Source organism: Aquarana catesbeiana, linkage group LG10, assembly GCF_042186555.1.
Source record: "Aquarana catesbeiana isolate 2022-GZ linkage group LG10, ASM4218655v1, whole genome shotgun sequence".
NCBI lineage: Eukaryota > Metazoa > Chordata > Amphibia > Anura > Ranidae > Aquarana > Aquarana catesbeiana.
In genome coordinates this window covers 130949567-130976984 of record NC_133333.1, presented here as the reverse complement: position 1 = coordinate 130976984, position 27418 = coordinate 130949567, and the positions used below count along the sequence as shown (strand labels likewise).

The 27418-nt window shown below is 42.2% G+C and overlaps 1 protein-coding gene across 4 annotated transcripts in view; it reads right to left on the bottom strand.

Moving 5' to 3' along the window:
- Positions 1 to 18744: 18744 nt before the first annotated feature.
- U2AF2 (U2 small nuclear RNA auxiliary factor 2) overlaps positions 18745 to 27418 on the bottom strand; it is a 40184-nt gene continuing 31510 nt past the window's right edge. For all 4 annotated transcript variants that reach the window (XM_073602667.1, XM_073602668.1, XM_073602670.1 and 1 more), the window contains 2 exons: positions 23007 to 23255; positions 18745 to 19291 (listed from right to left, as the gene is read on the bottom strand). In XM_073602667.1, coding sequence (XP_073458768.1) covers positions 19157 to 19291; positions 23007 to 23255 — 384 coding nt within the window. In that variant the 3' untranslated portion in view covers positions 18745 to 19156. The remainder of the gene's footprint in view (positions 19292 to 23006; positions 23256 to 27418) is intronic.

The window sequence follows — 27418 nt, the reverse complement described above, 5'->3', positions numbered from 1 at the left end:
AGGTCCCAGATGATTGCGTGGCCAGTCACGGCGCGTGCATGCGCAGTGTGTGCCCGGCTGTGGCTTCGCCCACAGTCACTATGCCGGTGCTGCCGAGCGGAGGGGAAGACGAGCGGGGCTTCGATCCCCCACATCGCTGGACCCTTTGACAGATAAGTGTCTGATTATTAAAAGTAGGCAGTATTTGTAGCTGCTGACTTTGAATTTTTTTTTTTTTAAGCGGAACTCCGCTTTAACCACTTCAGCTCTGGAAGGATTTACCCCCTTCCTGACCAGAGCACATTTTACAATTTGGCACTGCGACGCTTTAACTGCTAATTGCGCTGTCATGCAATGCTGTACCCAAACGAAATATGCGTCCTTTTTTTCCCCACAAATAGAGCTTTCTTTTGATGGTATTTGATCACCTCTGCGGTTTTTATTTTTTGAAAAAAAAAAATTCTACTTTTTGTTATAAAAAAATCCAATAAACTCAATTTTAGTCATACATTTAGGCCAAAATTTATTCGGCCACATGTCTTTGGTAAAAAAAAATGTCAATAAGCGTATATTTATTGGTTTGCACAAAAGTTATAGCGTCTACAAACTAGGGTACATTTTTTGGAATTTACACAGCTTTTAGTTTATGTCATTTCTTGAGGTGCTAAAATGGCAGGGCAGTACAACCCCCCCCCCCCCCCCCCCCCCCCCCAAATGAGCCAATTTTGGAAAGTAGGCACCCCAAGGAAATTGCTGAGAGACATGTTGAGCCCATTAAATATTACATTTTTTTGTCCCAAGTGATTGAATGATAAAAAAAAAAAAAAATTTGCAAAAAGTTGTCACTAAATTATATATTGCTCACACAGGTCATGGGCATATGTGGAATTGCACCCCAAAATACATTCTGCTGATTCTCCTGCGTACAGGGATACCACATGTGTGCAACTTTTTGGGAGCCTAGCTGCGTACGGGGCACCGAAAACCAAGCAACGCCTTCAGGATTTCTAAGGGCGTAAATTTTTTATTTCACTCCTCATTACCCATCACAGTTTTGAAGGCCATAAAATGCCCAGATGGCACAACCCCCCCCCCCCCCCCAAATGACCCCATTTTGGAAAGTAGACACCCCAAGCTATTTGCTGAGAGGCATGTTGAGTCCATGGAATATTTTATATTTTGACACAAGTTCCGGTAAAGTGACAGGTTTTTTTTTTTTTTTTTTTTTGCACAAAGTTGTCACTAAATGATATATTGCTCAAACATGCCATGGGCATATGTGGATTTACACCCCAAAATTCACTCCTCACTACCACCTATCACAGTTTCGAAGGCCATAAAATGCCAAGATCGCACAAACCCCCCCAAATGACCCCATTTTGGAAAGTAGACACCCCAAGCTATTTGCGGAGAGGCATGGTGAGTATTTTGCAGCTCTCATTTGTTTTTGAAAATGAAGAGACTAGAAAAATGTTTGTTTTTTTTTCTTTTTTTCAATTTTCAAAACTTTGTGACAAAAAGTGAAGTCTGCAAAATGCTCACTATACCTCTCAGCAAATAGCTTGGGGTGTCTACTTTCCAAAATGGGGTCATTTGGGGGGGTTTGTGTCACCTGGGCATTCCATGGCCTCCGAAACTGTGATAGGCAGTGAAGAGTGAAATCAAAAATGTACACCCTTAGAAAGCCTGAAGGCGGTGCTTGATTTTCGGGGTCCCGTACGCGGCTAGGCTCCCAAAAAAAGTCTCACACATGTGGTATCCCCGTACTCAGGAGAAGCAACAGAATATATTTTGAGGTATAATTTCACATATTCCCATGGCATGTTTGAGCAATATATCATTTAGTGACAACTTTGTGCAAAAAAAAAAAAAAATTTGTCTTTTTCCTGCAACTTGTGTCACAATATAAAATATTCCATGGACTCGACATGCCTCTCAGCAAATAGCTTGGGGTGTCTACTTTCCAAAATGGGGTCATTTGGGGGGGTTTTGAACTGTCCCGGCATTTTATGCACAACATTTAGAAGCTTATGTCACACCTCACCCACTCTTTTACTTGACTTGAAGACAAAGCCCTTTCTGACACTTTTTGTTTACATGAAAAAAATTTTTTTTTGTAAGAAAATTACTTTGAACCCCCAAACATTATATATTTTTTAAAGCAAATGCCCTACAGATTAAAATGGTGGGAGTTTCATTTTTTTTTTCACATAGTATTTGCGCAGCGATTTTTCAAACGCATTTGTTTGGGAAAAAAAACACACTTTTTTAAATGTTAATGCACTAAAACACACTATATTACCCAAATGTTTGATGAAATAAAAAAGATGATCTTAGGCCGAGTACATGGATACCAAACATGACATGCTTTAAAATTGCGCACAAACGCGCAGTGGCGACAAACTAAATACATTTTTAAAAGCCTTTACGGGTTACCAATTTAGATTTACAGTGGAGGTCTACTGCTAAAATTACTGCCCTTGATCTGACCTTCTGATACCTCACATGCATGGTGCAATTGCTGTTTACATTTGACGCCAAACCGACGCTTGCGTTCGCCTTTGCGCGAGAGCAGGGGGGGGACAGGGGTGCACTTTTTTTTTTTTTTTAGCTTTTTTATCTTATTTTTAAACTGTTCCTTTCATTTTTTTTAATCATTTTTATTGTTATCTCAGGGAATGTAAATATCCCTTATGATGGGTAGGTAGTGACAGGTACTCTTTTTTGAAAAAATTGGGGTCCATTAGACCCTAGATCTTTCCTCTGCCCTCAAAGCATCTGACCACACCAAGATCGGTGTGATAAAATGCTTTCCCAATTTCCCAATGGCGCTGTTTACATCCGGTGAAATCTAAGTCATAAAATGCTCGTAGCTTCCGGTTTCTTAGACCATAGAGATGTTTGGAGCCATTCTGGTCTCTGATCGGCTCTATGGTCAGCTGGCCGAATCACCGGCTGCATTCTCAGGTTCCCTGTTGGGACAGGAGAGCCAGAGAAGAACATGGAAGACGGTGGGGGGGGGGGAATTCCCTCCCAATGCTTGTAAAAGCAGTCTAGAGGCTAATTAGCTGCTAGGATTGCTTTTACATGAAAGCCACTGGCTGAAAAGAATGATACCAAGATGATACCTAAACCTGCAGGCATCATTCTGGTATAACCACTCAAAGTCCAGAAACATACCAGTATGTTGCTGGTCCTTGTTGGGTATATATTGTAAACTTTTTTTTCATGCAGCCTGTGGGCTGAACGAAAAAAAGAAATTGATCGGTGGGTATGCCCACCATTAGAATACCTCCCTTCATCCACCCACTTCTAATGATGGGCATACATTCACCGTTTATATATGGCGATGCATGGGGGCATCCGCCCCAAAAGGTAGGAGCAAATCGCTCCTCCGCCCCTGCTGCCCCAATGCTTCAGCATATATGCTCTTTTTTTTTTTTTTAACTGTGGTGGTGAAATCACCTCCTACAGCGCTGGAGTCACGGCTTTATGTATCGTGGGAACAAACGCTGTTGCTGTCAAGATAAATAAATCCGCGCTGCAACTGAATGGCGTTCCTGCTAAGCAAATGATGGTTAACAATAAAACAAAGTAACATTACAGTATAACAGTAAGACTTACCATACCTGCAAAGCAAATACAAAAAAAATAGTAAAAAATATAAGATTTTTTAACGCAACCTGTGCCTAAAATATATATATGCCGAAGCATGGGGGCATCCACCCGCAAAAGGTAGGAGCAAATTGCTCCTCCGCCCCTGCTGCCCCCATGCTTCGGCATATATGCTCTTTTTTTTAACTGTGGTGGTGAAATCACCTCCGACAGCGCTGGAGTCACGGCTTTATGTATCGTGGGAGCAAACGCTGTTGCTGTCAAGATAAATAAATCCGCTCTGCAGCTGAATGGCGTACCTGAAAACAAAAAAATGGTTAACAATAAAACACGGTAAACCGTAAAGTATAAAAAAAATTGCATACCTATAAAGCACACATGATAAAACATAATAACAATAAAACATTGCAGAATAGAATACAGTAAAAAAAGAGCAGAACAATAGAGAGAGAATAGACAGAGAACAATAAAACGACAACTATTTTTGTTTTTTTATTTTATATATATATATATTTTTTTTTTTTACACTATTTTTTTGTAACTGTAACCGATTACAGGTTCGGGTCTCTCAAAATGCGATGGCATCTTGGGAGACCCTGTGAAAGTGTGCCTAGTCTGTGCAGTGCTGTACCCTACGCTAATACTCAACTAGTGTATGGTAGCGTTCAAAACATTCGCCAATGCAAAGACCAGCATTGTCAGGACAGGAGCGACAATAATAGCGGGTGTCACGCCTATATCCGCGCTTGCTGCAGACACATCTTTTTTGGGGGGGCTCGTTGGGTAGGGGTACTCGGGAGGACATAAAGAAAATGCCTCTCATGCAGCCGGCTTACTGCATTTGGTTGGGGAAGGTGAGGTGGAGCATCGTCTGGAAACAGAAGGGCTCTGACGATCTCTTCCTGGAATTTAAGGAAGGATCCAGTCCGTCCTGAAGCTCTGCATAGCACATGAGCATTCAGCAAAGCCAATTGAAATAAATAGACACTTTCTTGTACCAGCATCTGGCCTTACGGGCAATTAGGTACGGCGCCAACAACTGGTCGTTGAGGTCCACCCCTCCCATATTTTGGTTATATTCGTGGACACCAGTCGCCGTAGTAATTTGTACCGTCGTGTCTGCATGAAGGGAGGCAAGAACGAAAACATTCTAATGATCCCTCCACTTCATAGCGAGCAAGTTATTACACTTCAAGCAGTCTCTCTCCCCCAGCCTAAGACGGGAATTTACAAGTCGCTGGGGAAAGCCCCGGCGATTAGGTCGCACGGTGCCACATGCTCCAATCTGCTGATCAAACAAGTGACGAAAAAGTGGCACGCTCGTGTAATAATTGTCCACATATAAGTGGTACCCCTTTCCGAATAAGGGTGACACTAAGTCCCACACAATCTTGCCAGCGCTTCCTATGTAGTCAGGGCAGTTTGTCGGCTCTACGTGGCTATCTTTTCCCTCGTAAACTATAAAACTACATGTACAGCCTGTGGCCCTGTCACAGAGCTTATACTTCTTGACCCCGTATCTGGCACACTTGCTGGGAAGGTACTGTTTGAATGACAAGCGGCCAGAAAACTTAATCAGGGACTCATCAATGCAGACAACTTGATGGGGAGTAAACAAGTCTGCAAAACGTTGGTTGAAGTGGTTTACGAGGGGCCGAATTTTGTAGAGCCGATCGTATCCAGGGTCTCCACGAGGACGACAGAGTTCATTCTCATTGAAGTGCATGAACCGCAAGATCTGCTCGTATCGTGCCCTGGTCATGGAGGCAGAGAACAAGGGCATATGGTGAATTGGGTCAGTGGACCAATATGACCGCAACTCACTCTTTTTAGTTTTGTCCATGTTGAGGGAAAGGCCCAGAAAGAGCTTAAATTCGGAAACCGTAATTGGTCTCCAATCTCTGGCAAGGGAGGACTGGGGAATAGTGGCGATGTGTTGACCAGCGTACAAATTGCTTTGGTCCACAATAGATCTATAGAGATCTTCGGTGAAAAACAGCGAATAAAAATCAAGCGACATAAAATCAACTGTTTCCACCTGAATGCCGGGTTGGCCAGTGAATGGGGGAAGTACAGGTGCTGCAGAAGTGGTGGGTTCTCAATTAGGATTGCCGAATGCAGCAGGAAGGGCACTATGGGCATGACGGGCTGTGTTCGTCTTCTTGGTGGCAGCGGGACACTACTTGTGCTTGCCACCTCACCAGCTTGAACTGCACTTATGGGACTCGCCACGTTAACCACGTGATACTGCAGTGCTGGATTGACTACGACCAGGGTGTACTAGGGCGCTGGTGCTTGCCAGTTCACCAGAAGGAATAGCGGCGCTAGTACTGCTCTGCTCCATACAAGGGACCTGCAGTTCTTGCACATCGACAGAAGAAGAAGATTGGGGTCTGGTACGCCTGACCTTGGCAGGGACCACAACTCCGTCGTCAGAGCCATCTGTCATGGAGCCGCTGTCCTCTACAGAATCATATTCTGAGCCTGAATCTGACAGATGAGTGACTTCCTCTTCACTATCTGTCATGCTCAGAAACGTGTAGGCCTCTTCACTAGTGTACCTTCGATTTGCCATTTTGGGCTCTAAATTTAGTGGTACACTAGTGAGACTCACAGGTAAAAAAGTTCCTGACTGTTAGCGACTATCAAAACACTACCAAAAAAACTGAGGTGATCGGGGGGTGAAATGTGTGCCTAGAGCAGTGATGGAGAACCTTGGCACCCTAGATGTTTTGGAACTACATTTCCCATGATGCTCATGCACTCTGCAGTGTAGTTGAGCATCATGGGAAATGTAGTTCCAAAACATCTGGGGTGCCAAGGTTCGCCATCACTGGCCTAGAGTGTTCTACTGTAAGTGTAGTGTTGGTGCACTTACAGTGGCTTGCGAAAGTATTCGGCCCCCTTGAACTTTTCAACCTTTTGCCACATTTCAGGCTTCAAACATAAAGATATAAAATTTTTATTTTTTGTGAAGAATCACCAAGTGGGACACAATTGTGAAGTGGAACGAAATCTTTTGGATTTTTGAAACTTTTTTAACTAATAAAAAAATGAAAAGTGGGGCGTGCAAAATTATTCGGCCCCCTTGCGTTAATACTTTGTAGAGCCACCTTTTGCTGCGATTACAGCTGCAAGTCGCTTGGGGTATGTCTCTATCAGTTTTGCACATCAAGAGACTGAAATTCTTGCCCATTCTTCCTTGCAAAACAGCTCGAGCTCAGCGAGGTTGGATGGAGAGCATTTGTGAACAGCAGTTTTCAGCTCTTTGCACAGATTCTCGATTGGATCCAGGTCTGGACTTTGACTTGGCCATTCTAACACCTGGATACGTTTATTTGTGAACCATTCCTTTGTAGATTTTGCTGTATGTTTGGGATCATTGTCTTGTTGGAAGATAAATCTCCGTCCCAGTTTCAGGTCTTTTGCAGACTCCAACAGGTTTTCATCCAGAATGGTCCTGTATTTGGCTGCATCCATCTTCCCCTCAATTTTAACCATCTTCCCTGTCCCTGCTGAAGAAAAGCAGGCCCAAACCATGATGCTGCCACCACCATGTTTGACAGTGGGAATGGTGTGTTGAGTGTGATGAGCTGTGTTGCTTTTACGCCAAACATATCGTTTTGCATTGTGGCCAAAAAGTTCGATTTTGGTTTCATCGGACCAGAGCACCTTCTTCCACATGTTTGGTGTGTCTCCCAGGTGGCTTGTGGCAAACTTTAGACGAGACTTTTTATGGATATCTTTGAGAAATGGCTTTCTTCTTGCCACTCTTCCATAAAGGCCAGATTTGTGCAGTGTACGACTGATTGTTGTCCTATGGACAGACTCTCCCACCTCAGCTGTAGTTCTCTGCAGTTCATCCAGAGTGATCATGGGCCTCTTGGCTGCATCTCTGATCAGTCTTCTCCTTGTCTGAGCTGAAAGTTTAGAGGGACAGCCAGATCTTGGTAGATTTGCAGTGGTCTGATACTCCTTCCATTTCAAAATGATCGCTTGCACAGTGCTCCTTGGGATGTTTAAAGCTTGGGAAATCTTTTTGTATCCAAATCCGGCTTTAAACTTCTCCACAACAGTATTACGGACCTGCCTGGTGTGTTCCTTGGTCTTCATGATGCTCTCTGCGCTTTCAACAGAACCCTGAGACTATCACAGAGCAGGTGCATTTATACAGAGACTTGATTACACACAGGTGGATTCTATTTATCACCATCAGTCATTTAGGACAACATTGGATCATTCAGAGATCCTCGCTGAACTTCTGGAGTGAGTTTGCTGCACTGAAAGTAAAGGGGCCGAATAATTTTGCATGCACCACTTTTCAGTTTTTTAATTGCTAAAAAAGTTTAAAATATCCAATAGATTTCGTTCCACTTCACAATTGTGTCCCACTTGTTGGTGATTCTTCACAAAAAATAAAAATTTTATATCTTTATGTTTGAAGCCTGAAATGTGGCAAAAGGTTGAAAAGTTCAAGGGGGCTGAATACTTTCGCAAGCCACTGTACTTGGATGTCTTCTCTCCTCGGCGCCGGGACGAAAAGACCAACTCGAGGAGAGATTACATCACTTCCTCTGCCGCTGTTACATTACAGAGGCAGAGGAAGATTGTCATTCGTTGGGAGCGATCGCGAGGGGGGTGGCCACGAATGAGTGGCCTCCCCCCTCAGCACGGATCGCTCCTCTAACGATGCCGACCGCCTCGGGCACCGGGGGGCGCAATGCGCCCCCGCCCGGGGGGGGGCAAATCAAGTACCAAGTACGTGATTTTGCCTGCCCGTGCCATTCTTCCGCAGTATATCTGCGTTAGGCGGTCGGCAAGTGGTTAAGTAGGCAGCAATGCTGGCGTTGCCGTCAGAGGCCTTAGAAGAAATTGAACGCTCAATTACTATAGAGGAACTGGGTAAAGTAATAGCTACATTACTATTAGGAAAGAGCCCTGGGCCGGATGGCTTTACGAATGTATACTATAAAAAAAAAAGATCCTTTCAACTCTGATACATCCCCTTTTTAACTGAGTTAATTCTATTACTGAAAGGGATATTACCGCTCCAGGTAGATCAAATTGGAATGAACCTCTCTAGATTAGAAGTCACAGGTGCTGGCAATGCATATAGCAACGAAGATGAGAGAAATTTTCTGGACAGCCGCACTCCAAAAATTAGCCTTTATTCGTAAAAAATGGTCAAAAATACATGTCACAGCAGAACGGACAGAAGAGCTGACATGTTTCACAATATCAAACAGGGCTTAATCGTGATTAAGCCCTGTTTGATAGTGTGAAACGCGTCAACTCTTCTGTGACATGTATTCTTGACTATTTTTGTATGAATAAAGGCTAATTTTTGGAGTGCGGCTGTCCAGAAAATTTCTCTCATCTTTGTTAATTCTATTACTGCCTTAAACCCGCTGCCCCCAGAAGCTGTACTGGCCCATGTTATGGTCCTTCCAAAATCTGGGAGGGATCCACAACATTGTGCCAATTATAGGCCCATATCCCTTCTTAATTCAGATATAAAAAAAAAAAAATTCTAAAATATTGGCCCTTAGACTGCAGAAACATGTGGTGAAATTGATCCATTTGGATCAGAACCGAGAAGCTAGCGACAACACAATTCGGGCTCTTCATAGGACGCAAAAGGGACCTGAACAAACTTCTCAAGCGGTAATATCAATGGATGCCAAGAAAGCATTCGATAGGGTAAATTGGGCATTTATGAAAGAGGTGTTGAAGGGGATAGGATTAAGGGACAGGATGATGGGCTGGGTTTCAGCACTATATACTGACATTAGAGCAAGAGTAAAGGTGAATGATATACTTTCAGACTACCTTGGCATAGGCAATGGGACTAGAGAGAGTTGTTGCTGTTTGCCTTGGTACTGGAGCCCTTCATCCTCATGATCAGGGGAAGGGAAGAGATTGCGGGGATTTGTATTGGGTCAGTGGAACATAAGGTGTTAGCTTACGCAGACAATTTATTATTTTATCTCTCTAATCCTCAGGCATCCTTAGCTGTTTTGATGTCCGAGGTTGACAAATATGGGCTTATGTCTGACTTCAAGATAAATTTTGAGAAATCTGTGCTCTTGCCAATTCACATGCCCCCAAATAAGGCAACATCACTGCAGTGTTCCTTCCCTTTTATTTGGCATCTAGACTATTTAGTATACTTGGGAGTCTATATTACCCGGATCCAAAGCTTTTATACGATCTTAACTATAGTCCTTTGTTGACGGGAATAATGAAGGAACTGCAGGGATGGAAGGGATATAAAATTACATGGTTTGGGAGGGTGAATGCTCTTAAAATGATAATACTACCTAGGTTGATATGCACCCTATATACTATGCCGATTGCAATCCCACAAAGCCTCTTTAAAAACACATGTGCAGGGCCTTCCAGATCTTTGTATGGGAGGATAAACATCCCAGTCTAGCTTATGATATACTGCGCAGATCTAAGTGGGAGGGAAGGGTCTGGCTTCCTGATATTTCTCTATATTATAAGGCCATGTCTCTAATACGTATCCTAAATTGGTGTCACAATACAAATAAAATATGGGCCTCTCTGGAGAAAACAATGGCAAGCAGGAATTTGGCAGGGGCACCTTGGATTCCGAAAGGGTCAAGGGGTCTTTCAGAATGGACATCTCCCTTAATGTTGACATCTTTGGGGATAGAATGAATATAATGGGTAAATTGGCCCCACAGATATCTCCCTTGACCCCAATGGGAGGATATCCCTGGTTCCACCCAGGGGAAGAACTTAGAACATGGGGATAATGGGAACGGATGGGAACACGACATGTGCAAAGTTACCCCTAGGGGTAAAGTGTCACCCCTCTTGGAGTTGACATTTTCTCTTGGGAGTATACCCTTAGCTTCATGGATACATCGCCAAATGACAGACTTCTTTGATAAATTGAGACCTAGAGTAAGATCTTCAAGCTCATTAAATACATTCGAAGTGTTATTTGCTCATACTTCAGCAACTGTACTCTCACTAGCTTAAATGTATAAATTGGTTCTTAGTGGGCAATACACCCCATCTCTATATTTCATTAGCAAATGGGAGAGAGAGCTGGGGTGTAATTTTACATCTTTTCAAGTTACGAAATTGATTGGAGGGACCCATTCCTCCTCGTTAAGTTCTCAAATTCAGGAGAGGTCATATAAATTTCTAACCAGGCGGTATCAGACTCCTGTATGTTTAGCACAAATATACCCGATGATAGATGCTGGAGAGTTGGGGACAACGGGGCAGGAACCTCCATATATGGTGGACTCGCCCCAAGATTAAACTTGGGAATCCATCGCACCATGGATTAAACTGACAATTAGACCCATAGAGATTACTTCTTTTCACTCCGTTTCATGGGATACCGTGTTCTAAAAAGTTTTATAAAAAAAAAAAAAATTACACCTCATCTGCTGAAAAAGGACTAATACCAAGATTATGGGAGCAGGAGGGGCCACACTTTGATGGAATGGTAAAAAGGAAGTCAATGTAATAATGGAGGCAGAACAATGGGTATATACAATTAAAGACCAAAAAGATACGTTTAAAGATATATGGGCAGGCTGGATGTATTATTCAAGAGAAATATCAGCTGACTAATGTTACTAGCAATTCCCCTATATTGGTTAAAATATATAGGGCAATAGATCTCCACCCAGATGCACTTATTAGATTTTTATTTTTTTTCCCCCCAACCAGTTGATCGAGAGGATGTTTAAATTAAAGGTACATGCACTAAATATAGAGCACTTGAGTGTATTTTTTTTTAACTTTATACTGTAAATGTTTTTGAAGGTTTAAATTATGTTTGACATGAATTGATTATAGTGAATTTTTATAGCAGAATACATATTGATGTAAACTGATGAATTTTTTTTTTCAAAGAGGTTGTAAAAATTAAGGAAGATGCACAAATATAGAGCACTTGAGTATATTTTTTTTATATACTGTAAAGGTTTTGAAGATTAGACCATGTTAGATACAAATGGACTATAGTGAATTTTCACAGCACATTTGAGGAATAGCAGATGAACAGCATTTATCTCCAATGATAGCACAGGGTTTTTTTTTTATCATCTCTCTCCGCCCACATCACTGCCATACTCCCTTTTCATACCCTCATTTATCAAAGAGAGGTAGGATGGTGTTCTCTTTTTGTTTGGTTATTTAGTAGATTTATTTTTTGTGTTAATTGTATAGGTAGGAAAAAAAAATGAGGCATTTATAAACATAAGAATTTGTAAGATTTAGATGTAAGAAAAGGGAACATACGTTGAAATATGTAAATGTTCTCCCGATTGGAGAGGTTTGTTGTGCTTTGATTCAATAAAGATAAAGGGGAAAAAAAAAAAAATAAATAAAAAGAAGAATTGCCCTTTAAGATGGAAAGCTCTGCCTATTCAGCTTCATACACATGGCCACAAAAGGGGGTCATATAGTGTATATCTAGGAGTTACAGCTCAGCATACAGCCCTCTGCCAGCAGCCTGTGAATCAATAAAAGGCTGAAATACAAAGCAGCTGTATGCTGAGATATACACATCTGAGTGGTAACTTGCTTATAGGGATGCATGCACTGTTCCAAGTGCGCTGTACGGCCATCTTGCAGCAATGTGCAAGTACCCTTAAAGCAAGCATTATGTGGAGTTTTTTTTCTACTACAAAAACCAAGTGAAGTTTTTTTTTTTTAACCGCTTGCCGACACAAGTCAGCAGAATGGCACGGGTGGGCAAACGGGCATACCTGTACGTCCCGCCCTCCTCATGGGCAGGGGGCGCGATTGCACCCAATCCCCCACCCCCCGTGAATGCGGCCGGATTCATTAGAGAGCCAATCAGTGCTCCGATCCAGGCCAATGAATTATAGCCTGGACCCGCAGATCAGTCCCCCCCCCCCCCCGTTAACCCCTTCACTCCCTGTCCAATTGCAATTTTCAGATTTTTCACAGATCACTGCATTGGTGTCATTTGTGCCTTGTAATAAGTGTTAGGGCAGTGTAGTAGGCCCAGGTATGTCTAGGGTACCCTCTAATCTCCCCCAGTTAACTCTCACCCCATTGCCAGTGTCACCAAGATATTTTTTCTGATCGCCATATTTGTGTCACGGGTGACGCTAGTTAGCCAGTTAGTTTCAGTCAGGTTTTTATAGCCTCAGGTACCCCCACATATTACCTAATAAAGTTCCCCCCCGATTGCCCCCTAGTTAACCTTTTCACCCCATCACCAGTGATCACCGTATTAGTGTTACGGGTGACCCTGGTTAGTTGGTTTTTATAGCGTCAGGGCACCCACCGTATATTACCCAATAAAGGTTTAACCCCCTGATCACCCAGCAGGTGATCGGTTTTAGCGTCAGTTAGGGTCTGCGTCACCCCAGGCAGCGTCAGATTAGTGGCAGTAGCGCCAGCACCCATGCACGCACCATACATCTCCCTCAGTAGTATAGTGTCTGAATGGATCGATATCTTTGCTCTGATCAGAAATATATTAGCATCCCCAATAGTTTAGGGTTCCCAAAAGTGCAGCATTAGCAGAATCAGCCCAGATACCTGCTAGCACCTGCGTTTAGCCCCTCTGCCCAGCCAAGTGCAGTATCAAATCGATCACTGTCACTTACAAAAACATAACACACATAACTGCAGCGTTCTCAGAGTTAAGCCTGATCCCTGCAAACGCTAACAGGTTTTTTGGTAGCGTTTGAATCAGTCGCTGACAGTCAGAAGCTCTTTTTCCTCTGAGTTGCACCAGTAAATTTGGAGACCAAAATGTCAAATCGAAGGTACACTAGTAAAGAGGCCTACACGTTTGAGCATGACAGAAAGTGAAGAGGAAGTCACCCATCTGTCAGATTCAGGCTCAGAATACGATCCTGTAGACAGCAGTGCCACCCTGACAGATGGCAGGGACCACAACTCCGTCGTCAGAGCTAAGGGCAGGCGTACCCGACTTCGTTGAGCTGCAAGAACCACAGGCCTCTCGTATGGAGCAGAGAGCCAGTACTAGTGCCGCTCATCCTTCTGGTGAACTGGCAAGTACCAGCAGTCTAGTACACCCTGGTCGTACTCAAACCAGCACTGCAGTATCACGTGGTGACGTGGAGAGTCCCATAAGTGCAATTCAAGCAGGTGAGGTGGCTAGTACAACTAGTGTCCTGCAGCCACCAAGAAGACAAAGACAGGCCCATCGAGCCCATAGTCCCCTTCCTGCTGCAACTGCCAATCCTAATTGGGAGCCCACCACTTCGGCAGCAACCGTACTTCCCCCATTCACTGGCCAACCCGGAATTCAGGTGGAAACAGTTGATCTTATGTCACTTGATTTTTATTCACTGTCTTTCACGGAAAATGACTATATAGATCTATTGTGGACCAAAGCAATTTGTATGCTGGTCAATTTATTGCTGCAAATCCCCATTTGACCCTTGCCAGAGAATGAAAACCTATTACAGTTTCCAAAATTTAAGACTTTTCTGGGCCTATCCCTCCTCATGGGCATAACTAAAAAGAGCGAGTTGCAGTCATATTGATCCACTGACCCAATTCACCATATGCCCGTGTTCTGCCTCCATGGCCAGGGCACAATACGAGCAGATCTTGTGGTTCATGCACTTCAATGATAATGAACTCTGTCGTCCTCGGGGTGAACCTGGATATAATTGCCTCTACAAAATTCGGCCCCTCGTAAACCACTTCAATCAACGGTTTGCAGACTTGTTTACTCCCCATCAAGTTGTCTGCGTTGACGAGTCCCTGATTAATTTTTCTGGCCGCTTGTCATTCAAACAGTATCGTCCCAGCAACCGTGCCAGATATGGGGTCAAGATGTACAAGCTCTGTGACAGGGCAACGTAGAGCTGGAGAACTACCCAGACTACATAGGGAGTGCTGGTAAGATTGCGTGGGACTTAGTGTCACCCTTATTCGGAAAGGGGTACCACTTGTACATGGACAATTATTACATGAGCGTACCATTTAAGTCACTTGTTTTATTATGGAATTGGCACATGTGGCACCGTGCAATCTAATCACCGGGAATTACACCAGCGGCTTGTAGATTCCAGTCTTAGGCTGGGGGAGAGAGCCTGCTTGAAGTGCAATTTGCCCACTGTGAAGTGGAGGAATAAGAATGTTCTCGTTCTGTTCTCCCTTCACACAGAAACGACGGCCCAAATTCCTACAGTGACTGGAGTTGTGGAGAAACCCCTCTGTGTCCACGAACATAACCTTAATATGAGAGGGGTGGACCTCAACGACCAATTGTGGGCACCGTACCTAGTTGCCCTAAGGCCAAACGCTGGTACAAAAAAAGTGTCTGAATACTTATTCCAAATGGCTCTGCTGAATGCTTATGTGCTATGCAAAGCTTCAGGACAAACTGGATCCTACCTTAAATTCAAGGAAGAGACCTTCACAGCCTGTTTCCAGACAGTGCTGTTGCCCAACTTCCCAATTCAAATGCAGTAAGCTGGCTGCATGAGAGGCATTTTCCGTATGTCCTCCCTGGTACGCCTACCCAATGAACCCCCCAAAGAAAATGTTGTGTATGCAGAAAGTGCAGATATAGGATGACACCCGCTATTATTGTCCCTCCTGTCCTGACCATCCTGCATAGGGTAGCATAGGGTACAGCAATGCACAGACTAGGACACACTTTCACAGGGTCTCCAAAGATGCTATCACATTTTGAGAGATGCGAACCTGGAACCGAAACGTTAGTTACAAATGCAAGTATAAAAAAATATATAAATAGATATAGATATCTCTAGGTCATCCTTTCTAAACTACTGCCATAGGGGTTATCTATAAGGATATACATGCCACCTGCATGTATCTTTACCTGTCAAATGTCTCCCCTCTGTCTGTTACGAGATCCGAAAAACTGCAGATTCTGTGGGTCTGGAGCTCAGTGGGTGGTCGCGATGTCAGTAGACTCCCAGCCCACCTCTACATTCCCCTTGTCAATATGCGTTTTCTCCTGTGTATTTCTTACACTGAACTTATGCTATAATCTCTAACATCCAGTGAAAAGACAGGAAAGTAACCACATGACTTCAGCATGCCAAATCATGCTGAGGTGTGGAACAGCCAATCCTTGCAGAGCTGAAGAAAGGAGTGGGGGTGGGAATTAAAAAATAATGCACGTCTTAGGCTAGTGCACGAGATATGTAAATCACCTGTCACTCACAGCAAGGGGGAGGATTTCACAAAGTTTTTCTGTTTGTCAAGCTTTATCTCACTGAACAATAAAAGAGGATAGCTCAGAGCTGGATTAACTCTTTGTGGCAAGACTGGGCTCAAATGATAGGAAATCTTATACTCTACATTAGGACATCAAAAACATTTTTTCGGGTTTACATCCACTTTAATGTTTACTGTGTTTTATTGTTAACCATTTTTGTTTCAGGTACGCTATTCTGCTGCAGCACTGATATATTCATCTTGACAGCAACAGCGTTTGCTCCCATGATATGCACATCAGCGACTCCAGCGCTGTAGAAGGTGATTTCACCATCACAGTTAAAAAAAAAAAAAGGAGAAGATGTGCATGTCATGTCATCATTAGATCAATCTTTTTCATTCAGCCCACAGGCTGCATGGAAAAAAAAAAAAAAATTTACAATGTATGCCCAACAAGGACCAGCAAGGTACTGATATGTTGCTGGATATACCAGAATGATGCCTGAATGTTTAGGTATCATCTGGGTATCATTTTTTGATGTAAAAGCAATCCTAGCGGCTAATTAGCCTCTGAACTGCTTTTACAAGCAGTGGGAGGAAACACCTCCCCCCCCCCCTTAAAAAAAAAAAAAAAAAAGGCACCCCTGTCCCCCCCATGCGCAAAGGCGAACGCAAGCATCAGTCTGGTGTCGTAAGTAAACAGCAATTGCACCATGCATGAGAGGTATCACCGCAAAGGTCAGATCGAGGGCAGTAATTTTAGCAGTAGATCTCCTCTAAATCTAAAGTGGTAACATGTAAAGGCTTTTAAAAATGTATGTAGTTTGTCACCGCTGCACGTTTGTGCGCAATTTTAAAGCATGTCGTGCTTGGTATCCATGTACTCGGCATAAGATCATTTTTTATTTCATCAAACATTTGGGCAATATAGTGCAATTGCAACACAAAAAAAAAAAAAAAAAAAAACACACAGGAGAAAAAAGGAAAAAAAAACTTTTTTTTTTTTTTACACAAAGTTGTCATTAAATGATATATTATTCAAAACATGCCATGGTTATATATAGAATTACACCCCAAAATACATTCTGCTGCTGCTTCTCCTGAGTAAAGGGATACCACATGTGTGAGACTTTGGGAGTCTAGCCATGTACATGACCCCTAAAACCAAGCACCCCCTTCAGGCTTTCTAAAGGCATAAAATGGTGATTTCACTTCCTCACTGCCTATGACAGTTTGAGGCCCTGAAATGTCAAGATGGCACAAAACCCCCCAAATGACCCCATTTTGGAAAGTAGACACCCCAAGGTATTTGCCAAGAGGCATGGTGAGTATTTTGCGGATTTATTTTTGAAAATGTATTTTTTTTTTCCCCAATTTTCAAAACTTTGTGACAAAAAGCGAGATCTGCAAAATCTTCAACATGCCTCTCAGCAAATACATTGGGGTGTCTACTTTCCAAAATGGGGTCATGTGTTATCAGGGCATTTCATGGCCTGCGGAACTATGAGGAGTGAAATCAAAAATGTACGCCCTTGTTTTCGGGGTCCTGTACGTGGTTAGGCTGCCAAAAAGTCCCACACATGTGGTATTCCCATACTCAGGAGAAGTAGCAGAATGTATTTTGGGGTGTAATCCCACATATAACCATGCCAACAATATATCATTTTAGTGACAACTTTGGGTAAAATAAAATAAAAAATGTAATTTTCTCGAAACTTGTAGCAAAATATAAAATATTCCACGGACTCAACATGCCTCTCAGCAAGTAGCTTGAAGCATCTTCTTTTCAAAATGGGGTCATTGGGGGGTTGCTATCTTGTCATTTCATGGCCTCCAAAACGGATCGGTAGTGAGGAAGAGAAATTACCATTTTACGCCCTTAGAAAGCTGGTGCTTGGTCTTTGGGGTCCTGTACACGGCTAGGCTCCCAAAAAGTCTCACATGTGGTATCCCCATACTCAGAATAACGCAGCAGAATGTATTTTGGGGTGTAATTCCATGTAAAACAATGGCACGTGTGAGCAATATATATCATTTAGTGACAACGTTGAAAAATGATAAAAAAAAAATAATTACACAATCACTTGTTACAAAAAAAATATTCAATGGGCTCAACAAGCCTCAGCAATTTTCTTGGGGTGTCTACTTTCCAAAATGGGGTCATATTGGGGGGGTTGTACTGCCTGCCATTTTAGCACCTCAAGAAATGATAGGCAGTCAAACTAAAAGCTGCGTAAATTCGAGAAAATGTACCCTAGTTTGTAGACGCTATAACTTTTACGCAAACCAATATACGCTTTTAACCAAAGACATGTGGCTGAATACATTTTGGCCTAAAATGTATGATTAAAATTGAGTTTATTACTTTTTTTTATAACAAAGTAGAAACACAAAAAACTGGAAATGTGTGGAAAGAAACCTCCTTTTAAAATTTGGTGGAAGACGTTTTTCCTATTGGCAAGGGGAGGAGTCACTCTCTCAAGTGCTACCCTAAAAGAAGTTAAGGGAAATGGGAAAATATCTGTGTTTATATCGCAAAAAAAAATAAATAAAATCGCAGAGGCAATCCAATACCATCAAAAGAAAGCTCTATTTGTGGGGGGAAAAAAAAAAAAAAAGAAGGATGCAAATTTAGTTTGGGTACAGCATTTCATGACCGCACAATTACCAGTTAAATCAGCGCAGTGCCAAATTGTAAAAAGTGCTAGTCATTGAGCAGCCAAATCCTCCGGGGCTGAAGTGGTTAAAAAGGCACACCTCATCTAATTTAGCTGGACAGTGAAAAGTGACAATGTAAACCAAATTTGGAATTACCTCTTCAATATTAGCAACATAACCAAAAGACAATACATATCCTAAGGAAAAAAAAAAAAAAGTTTTTTTTTTACTAATGTTTTAAAAGAACTAAAAAAGCAATATCTATATAAAGCCATCACAAATACGCAGAAAACAGAAAAGTAAAATACAACAAAATGTTTTTAATTAGCAATTTGTCTTTGCAAATATGAAACTGCCACAGAAAGAAATTAGATAGACAACATATTACTACAGTATAACCACATTTCTCATTGTCCATAGGACCATGGAGGAGACTTCCGGGGCTTGTTTTGTATTGAAGGGGGGGGTCAACAAGGATACATGTGTCTTACTTTAAAAGAGAAAATGGGTGGTTATGTTGCTTCGGGGGGGAAAAAAACAAAACAAAATTTGGCCATATAAACACTTCATATCATATAAGCCTCCCGGAAGAAAAAGGGGTTGGAAGGGAGTAGGGCTGGGGGGGGGAGGGGTTGGAGAGAAGTCCTTACGAGCATCCAGTTGCCTCTCAAACTCATTTTCTTTCCACTCATTATCCTGTACACAACTACATCTACCAGAAATCACGACGATGGTAACCATCTGGATCACAGTATTTTGTAACCACTACTCTGTTTGCAAATTTGCGTCCTGTGAGTCCTTGCATGGCTTTCTGACAATCATAGACTGAGGTGAATTCCACAAAGATCTGAAAAAGTCAAAACAAATGTAATCAGCTATGTTAATGATGTTAATCACCTTGTAAAAACCTGGAAGGAAAAAAAAGCAGCACATTGCCTATCTACCTTGTAAATGTCAATTTCCAGGCTACCCTGGCTTCAGTTTTGTTCATGTTTATAACTTAAAATAAGCTTGTGTCTTATTCCAACTCCGGATTTGTTTAGCTGCTTCAAGTTAATACCAAAAAAAGGCAAAGATTCAGCAAGACAGCCAGGCAATTAACAGCTTCCATATTTTTATCCTTATATTAACTTTACAGAATACAAGCAAAAAATACAGTATATTTACACAAGATGGGACTGTCTTGCTAGTATGCGGCCTTTGATCTGTGTTTCAAAGTTACTAATTTCTAGCAACTTCATTGCTACAGGTTGCAACAGTAGTACAGTGCCTTGAAAGTAGTCACACCCCTTGAAATTTTCCACTTTTTTTCATGGTACAACCAAAAACGTAAATAGGATTTTATGCGATAGACCAACACAAAGTGGCACATAATTGTGAAGTGGAAGGAAGATAAATGATTTTCAAAATTGAATGCAAATAAACATGTGAAAAGTGTCGTGCACTTGTATTCAGCACCATTTACTCTGACACCCCTAAGTAAATCTAATGGAACCGCCTTCAAAAGAAATGTAATTAGTAGAGTCCACCTGTGTGTGATTTAATCATGGCATAAATACAGCTGTTCTGCGAAGCCCTCAGAGGTTTGTTAGCGAACCTTTGTGAATAAACAGCATCATGAAGGCCAAGGAACACGCCAGACAGGTCAGGGATAGTTGTGGGCAAGTTAAAAGCAGGGTTGGGTTATAAAGAAAAATATCCCAAGCTTTGAACATCTCACAGAGCACTGTTCAATCCATCATCCGAAAATGGAAAGTATGGCAGAACTGCAAATCTACCAAGACATGGCCTTCTACCTAAACTGACAAGCCGGGCAAGGAGAGCATTAATCAGAGAAGCAGCCAAGATGTCCATGGTAACTCTGGAGGAGCTGCAGAGATCCACAGTTCAGGTGGGAGAATCTGTTCACAGGACAACTATTAGTCATGCATTCCACAAATCTGGCCTTTATGGAAAAGTGGCAAGAAGAAAGCCATTGTTGAAAGAAAGCCATAAGTCCCATTTGCAGTTTGCAAGAAGACATGTGGGGAACACAGCAAACATGTGGAAGAAGGTGCTCTGGTCAGATTAACTTTTTGGCCTTAAAGCAAAAAATGCTATGTGTGGGGGGGGAAACGAACACTGAACACACCATGCCCACTGTGAAACATGGCGGTGGCAGCATCATGTTGTGGGGATGCTTTTCTTCAGCAGGGACAGGGAAGCTGGTCAGAGTTGACGGAAAGATGAATGGAGCCAAATACTGGGCAATCGTAGAGGAAAACCTGTTAGAGTCTGCAAAAGACTTGACTGAGGCAGAGGTTCACCTTCCAGCAGGACAACATCCCTAAACATACAACCAGAGCCACAATGAAATGGTTTAGCTCAAAAGTATATCAAGTGTTAGAATGGCCCAGTCAAAGTCCAGACCTAAATCTAAGAATCGGTGGCAAGACTTGAAAATTACAGTTTACAGATGCTCTCCATCCAATCAGACAGATTGAGCTATTTTGCAAAGAATGGGCAAAAATTCTTCTCTAGATGTGCAAAGCTGGTAGAGAAATCCCCAAACATGCAGTAAAAGGTGGTTCTACAAAGTATTGACTCAGGGGGGATGAATACAAATGCACGCCACACTTTTCAAATATTTGTAAAAAAATATTTGAAAACCATTTATAATTTTCCCTTTCACTTATGTGCCACTTTGTGTTAGTCTATCACATAAAATCCATCAACGTTTTGGTTGCAACGACAAAATGTGAAAATTTCAAGGGGTATGAATACTTCAAGGCACTGTACAAGTGGTATCCGTAACAGGTTTAGAAGTCTACAGGCCATTGGATCCAAAACCTGACAAATGTTTGTATTCACCTTGGGACCTTGGATTTTAAGCTGTTAAAAAAAGGTATTTACATAGTGGCGGCAATTTATGCAGCACTTTACATATTGTACATTGTTAAGTCCCTGCCCTCAAATTTCTGCCAATGGTTTATCCAAAAAACAGCAAGTTAAGAGAGGAGGGGGGTGTTTAACTGCTTGCCGACCGCCGGCCGTCAATTGACGGCCAGGCGGCGCAGCTCTCGTTGCGGGCGGACGTCATATGACGTCCTCGCTTTCCTAGGCCACCAGGGGGCGCGCGCCATGTCACTAGGCACCCAGTGCGCGTGCCCGGCGGCCGCGACGTCCGCCGGGCACCCGCAATTACCGGTAACACAGCAGGACCATGGATCTGCGTGTGTAAACACACAGATCCACGGTCCTGTCAGAGGAGAGGAGACCGATGATGTGTTCCCAGTACAGCGGAACACCGATCGGTCTCCTCCCCTAGTGAGTCCCCGCCCCCTACAGTTAGAATCACTCCCTAGCAACACAGTTAACCCCTCGATCACCACCTAGTGTTAACCCCTTCACTGCCTGTCACATTTATACAGTAATCAATGCATTTTTATAGCACGGATCGCTGTATAAATGTGAATGGTCCCAAATATGTGTCAAAAGTGTCCGATGTGTCCGCCGCAATATCACAGTCACGATAAAAATCGCAGATCGCCGCCATTACCAGTAAAAAAAAAAAAAAAAAAAAAAAAGTTATAAAACTATCCCCTATTTTGTAGACGCTATAACTTTTGCGCAAACCAATCTATAAACGCTTATTGCGATTTTTTACCAAAAATATGTACAAGAATCCATATCGGCCTAAACTGAGAAAAAAATTTGTTTTAAAGAAAAAAAAAAATGGATATTTATTATCGCAAAAGGTAAACATTATTGTTTTTTTTTTTAAACTTGTCACTCTTCTTTTGTTTATAGCGCAAAAAATAAAAACCGCAGAGGTGATCAAATACCACTAAAGGAAAGCTCTATTTGTGGGGAAAAAATGATAATTTCATTTGTGTACAGTGTTGTATGACCGCGCAATTGTCATTCAAAGTGCGACAGCGCTGAAAGCTGAAAAATGGCTTGGGCAGGAAGGGGGCGAAAATACCCAGTATTGAGGTGGTTAAAGTACTAGCAGATTTAAATACACAAATTGAGGCCAAACTCAGGCTCACTTTATAAAAATGTACAGCAAACCGTTTTTCGCTTTTTGGGATAAAGGTTTTCCCATAAATATACCAATCGTAATCACCCCTGCCCGTGTTGATTTGTCTCATCCCTGTAAACATATCAGGAAGAGAGATATGAAAAAGACTTACTGGCTGGATCAGCAGCTAAAAATAGAATGAAAGCTTAAAAAAGAAATGCAGCAATCAAATCTAAGAATTGGTAAGCTGTAATATAATAAATGCTTGCTTTTGAGTTTAATACTGAATATCTACAGCAAAAAAATAAGTAAAAAAACTTCAGTTTAAAAAAAATTATAATCCTATTTAAAAATACTTATAGTATTTACGGTGTCTCTAAAATTTAGGGCTCAATTATAAGTAAAACAAATAATTGGTTTAACCTACACAATAGAATAAGAAAGTGGCAAACCTGTCATGAGGCCAAAATCATGACCACAAAAGCACCCATACTTCCCATAGGATGCATCAGCACCAACATTGTTTTTCTGGAGTGGTCCTAAATCTAGTCATACATACCTTGCCACATCCTGGTACTTCCACACCATCAACAGGCCGTGGTATTTCGATAGATTTAACGATGCCGTACTTGCTGCACTCATCTCTTACATCTTCCACAATCTCCTCATATTCTTCATCATCCAGTAGTTCTTCAGGCAAGACCATATTCATCAGACACAACACCTCGGTAGGATGTCCTCCCATCTGCACCTGAGAGCTCATGAGTCCAGGTACTTGAAGAGTTACTGGAGTTTGGTTTATCGTGCTCTAGAATAAAAAAATAGACAATATGTGGTTATGCGAGATCCACAATATTTAGACGTTTAGACTATAGATATACACACATATAGCGATGAGTAATAGCATGTGAACCCCCAAGAATTAACTGGTTTTCTGTACTAATGTGCTATAAAATGTGATCTAATCCTCCTAATTCACAATAGACAATGTGCTTAAAGTAGTTCTTAAAGGCTCATGGTTTTTTTACCTTAATGCATTCTATGCATAAGGCCTCGTGCACACTGGACATTTTACAGCTGCTCCCAGGAGTATCTGGCGTTTTTTTCCCCCTGCATGTTAGCAGTGTCCATGCAGCACTTATTGGCAGGAGAGTTTAGAGGCAGGAAAAAAACCCCACTGCCAGTGCGTCCAAGAGCAGCGGAGTTTTGGCAAAAAAAAAAAAAAAATATATCGTTTAACCACTTAAGCCCTGGACCATTTGGCTGGCAAAAGACCAGGGCACTTTTTGCGATTTGGCACTGTCACTTTAAGTGACAATTGCGCAATCGTGCGACTTGGCTCCCAAACAAAATTGACGTCCTTTTCCCCACAATTAGAGCTTTCTTTTGGTGGCATTTGAAAATCTCTGCGGTTTTTATTTTTTGCGCTATAAACAAAAAAATGCGTCAATTTTGAAAAAAAAAACGCATAAAAAAAAAATCGCAATAAGCGTTTGATTGGTTTGCACGACAGATATAGCGTCTACAAAATAGGGGATAGTTTTATAGTATTTTTAATATATTTTTTTTTACTAGGAATAGCGGCGATCAGCGATTTTTATCGTGACTGCGACATTATGGCGGACAGATCAGACACTTTTGGCGCTATTTTGGGACCACATTTATACAGCGATCAGTGAGATTAAAAATGCATTACTGTGTAAATGCGACTGGCAGTGAAGGGGTTAACCACTAGGTGGAGCTGTAGGGGTTAAGTGTGTCCTAGGGAGTGATTCTAACTGTGGGGGGGGAGGGGCTATGTGTGACATGACTCGACACTGATCACCGCTCCCGATCACAGGGAGCGGAGATCAGTGTCACTAGGCAGAACGGGGAAATGCTTGTTTACATCAGCATTTCCACGTTCGTCCTCTCCGTGAGAAGATCGCGGGTATCCCGCGGACATAGAGTCCGCAGGACCCACAATCACACTCATGGAGCTTGCAGCGGGCACCCGAAAACCGCTTCTTAAAGGGCAACGTACAGGTACGTTAATATGCCTGTATGTGCCCTTCTATCGGCGTGAGCCGGTCAGCAAGCAGTTAATGTGTTTTTTTTTCTGTCAGGAGAAACCGCTCTATGGGTTCACTCATTTTCCTCCAGCATTGTGAGTGGTTAATGGGTGACAAATTAGAATTGTCTGTTTTATCAACACAACTAGATTGAGCTTTCCATTGTTTACTTAGAAGAGGATTACATCACATCCGTCACAATTTACTATAGAAAACCAGTTAATTCCAAGTGGTTCACATACATTACCACCAATAAAAAGAGAATATATATAGCAAATCTCAAACCCTTATTTTATGCACAATAAAAACATATCACATGGGAAGGTAATGTTGTCCCATTCTTGCCCGATATAGGATTCTAACTGCTCAACAGTCCTGGGTCTTTTGTCATTTTTTGTTTAAAGATGCACCAAACATCGTCAATTGGTGAAAGGTCTGGGTTGCAGGAAGGCCAGTTAAGGACCCAGACTCTACTATGTAGCCATGTTGTCAGATGCAGTTTAGCATTGTCCTACTGAAATATAGAAGGCCTTCTCTGAAAAAGACATCTGGATGGGAGCATATGCTGCTCTAAAACCTGGAGAAATTTATATAGAGAGAAAGAGAAAGAGAAAGAGAAAGACAAAGACAAAGAGAAAGAGAAAGAAAGAGAAAGAGAGAGAATCTCTATCTTTCAGCATTAATGGTACCTTTCCAGATGTGCAAGCTGCCCATTCCATATGCACCCCCATATCAAATAAAGATCCAGGCTTTTGAACTGAACACTGATAAGCCGGAGGGTCCTTTTCCTCTTTAGTACAGAGGATGCAGCTCCCATGGTTGCCAAAAAGAATGTCAACATTTCGATTCATCTGACCACAGAACAGTTTACAGCAGCAGCAGAACAGCTGTGCATGGTAGCCAATCTGCTTCTAACTTCAACTTAAATAAGCTTTGGCCAAAAAAAAAAAAAAAAAAAAAAAAACTGGAAGCTGATTGGTTTCCATGCAGAGCGGCACAGGAGATTTTGCACTCTTGAGTTTTAGTAAACGCAAAGGCTGGCCATACATTATACAATTTTCTTCTATAGATTTCCTTTAGATTTACCAAAACCATATAATGTGAGGTCAAATCTAAACACTTTCAATTTGTGTGCAATCAGGCAGGCCCTTGTACTACACAGTTGAAGGTAAATCTAAAAGAAATTGAATAAGAAAATTATATGGTGAATGGCCAGCTTTAGACCCCATACACACTATTAGATTTTCTGCAGATTTGTCTTCAGATTTACCAAAACCAAATATTAGGTCAAACCTTAAAGTTTCGATTTGTTTGCAATCAGGCAGGCCCTTGCTCTACATGGTTTTGGTAAATCTGAAGACAGAAATCTGCAGAAAATCTAATAGTGTGTATGGGGTCTAAGATGCTCTTTTTATACAGTCATGCATGTTACTGACCTGTTGCCAATCAACATATTTGCAAAATGTTCTTCCATGTTGCTGCCATCAATTTAAAAACTGCCTTTTTTTTTATGGATTTATGAGATTTGAAAAATCAATGCATTCTGGTCTTACGGCAATTTTACACAGCGTTCCAACTTTTTTTGGAATTGGGGATAAATAGATTAGTTAGATTGACACACACACTATGTGCGAAGCCTAAGGGCCCTTTCACACTGGGGCGGTTTGCAGGCGCTATTGCGTTAATAATAGCACCTGCAAACCGACCTGAAACAGCCGCTGCTGTCTCTCCAGTGTGAAAGCCCTGAGGGCTTTCACACTGGAGCGGTGCGCTAGCAGGACAGGAAAAAAAGTCCTGCTAGCAGCATCTTCGAAGCGGTGAAGGAGCGGAGTGTATACCGTTCCTTCACCGCTCCTGCCCATTGAAATAAATGGGACAGTGCGGTTATACTGCAGAGGCGCTTTCCGGTGGTTTTTAACCCTTTCTCGGCCGCTGGGGGGGGGTAAAACCGCCCTGCTAGCGGCCGAATACCGACGGTAAAGCGGGGCTTTACCACCGACGCCCCCAGTGTGAAAGGGCCCTAAAAAAAAGTAATAGTGCATGTGGCTCTAAAGCCAAAAACGTTTACCTGCAATAATATAAATATCAATATAATATATTATCAAAAATAAAATGCATTCCCTGCAATAATAGTGTGGCTTTAAAAAAAAAAAAAAAAAACTCATACCCATGTATATGGCGTCAGCACCGATCCCAGCTGCACCCCACCGACTCCAAGACCAAGAACTGAACGATGACATTCCTGTACATGTGCACAGGAGTCATGCCATCAAGCATGACAGAGACCATTAGAGTCTTTTCTGTCATAAAACCCTGCCTGTCAGCAATTTTGAGTTTAATACCACTTTAACTGCTTGAAAACTTCTAGCTGTAGTAATTCAGTAATTAAGTTCATGTAAAAACAACCCTCTCCCCAGACTGACCATGCTGTAGTCCAAAAGTGTATCCACTACTTCTCCAGTGGACTGGAGACATCCCAAGAGAAGATTCTTACTGGTTAGGTCAGATGAAAGGAAAAAGGCAAAAAAAAAAAAAAAAAACCCCTAACGTAGCCACTACAATTTAAAGCAGTGTTCTGTCTGGGGAAGAGAAAATAATTTTTTTTTTTTTTTAAAGTCAGTAGCTACAAATACTGTAGCTGGTGACTTTCAATATAAAAAGACACTTACCTATCCAGGGAGCCCACAATGTTGGCACCCCAATTTTGGATTGGCTGTCGCCGCTATTCATCGTAGGGGAAATCGTAAGCGAAACCCTACTGCGTGAGGCACGCTGCGCATTAATTGGCCCGGTGGCAGGGGGGCCAAACTTTCGAGGAACAGGGGCGCCGTCTCCCGGAAGTGGGGAAGGGTACCTGGCAAACAGGTACCCGTTTCTCTCTCTCCCCCCCGAAAGGTGCCAAATGTGGCACCAGAGAGGA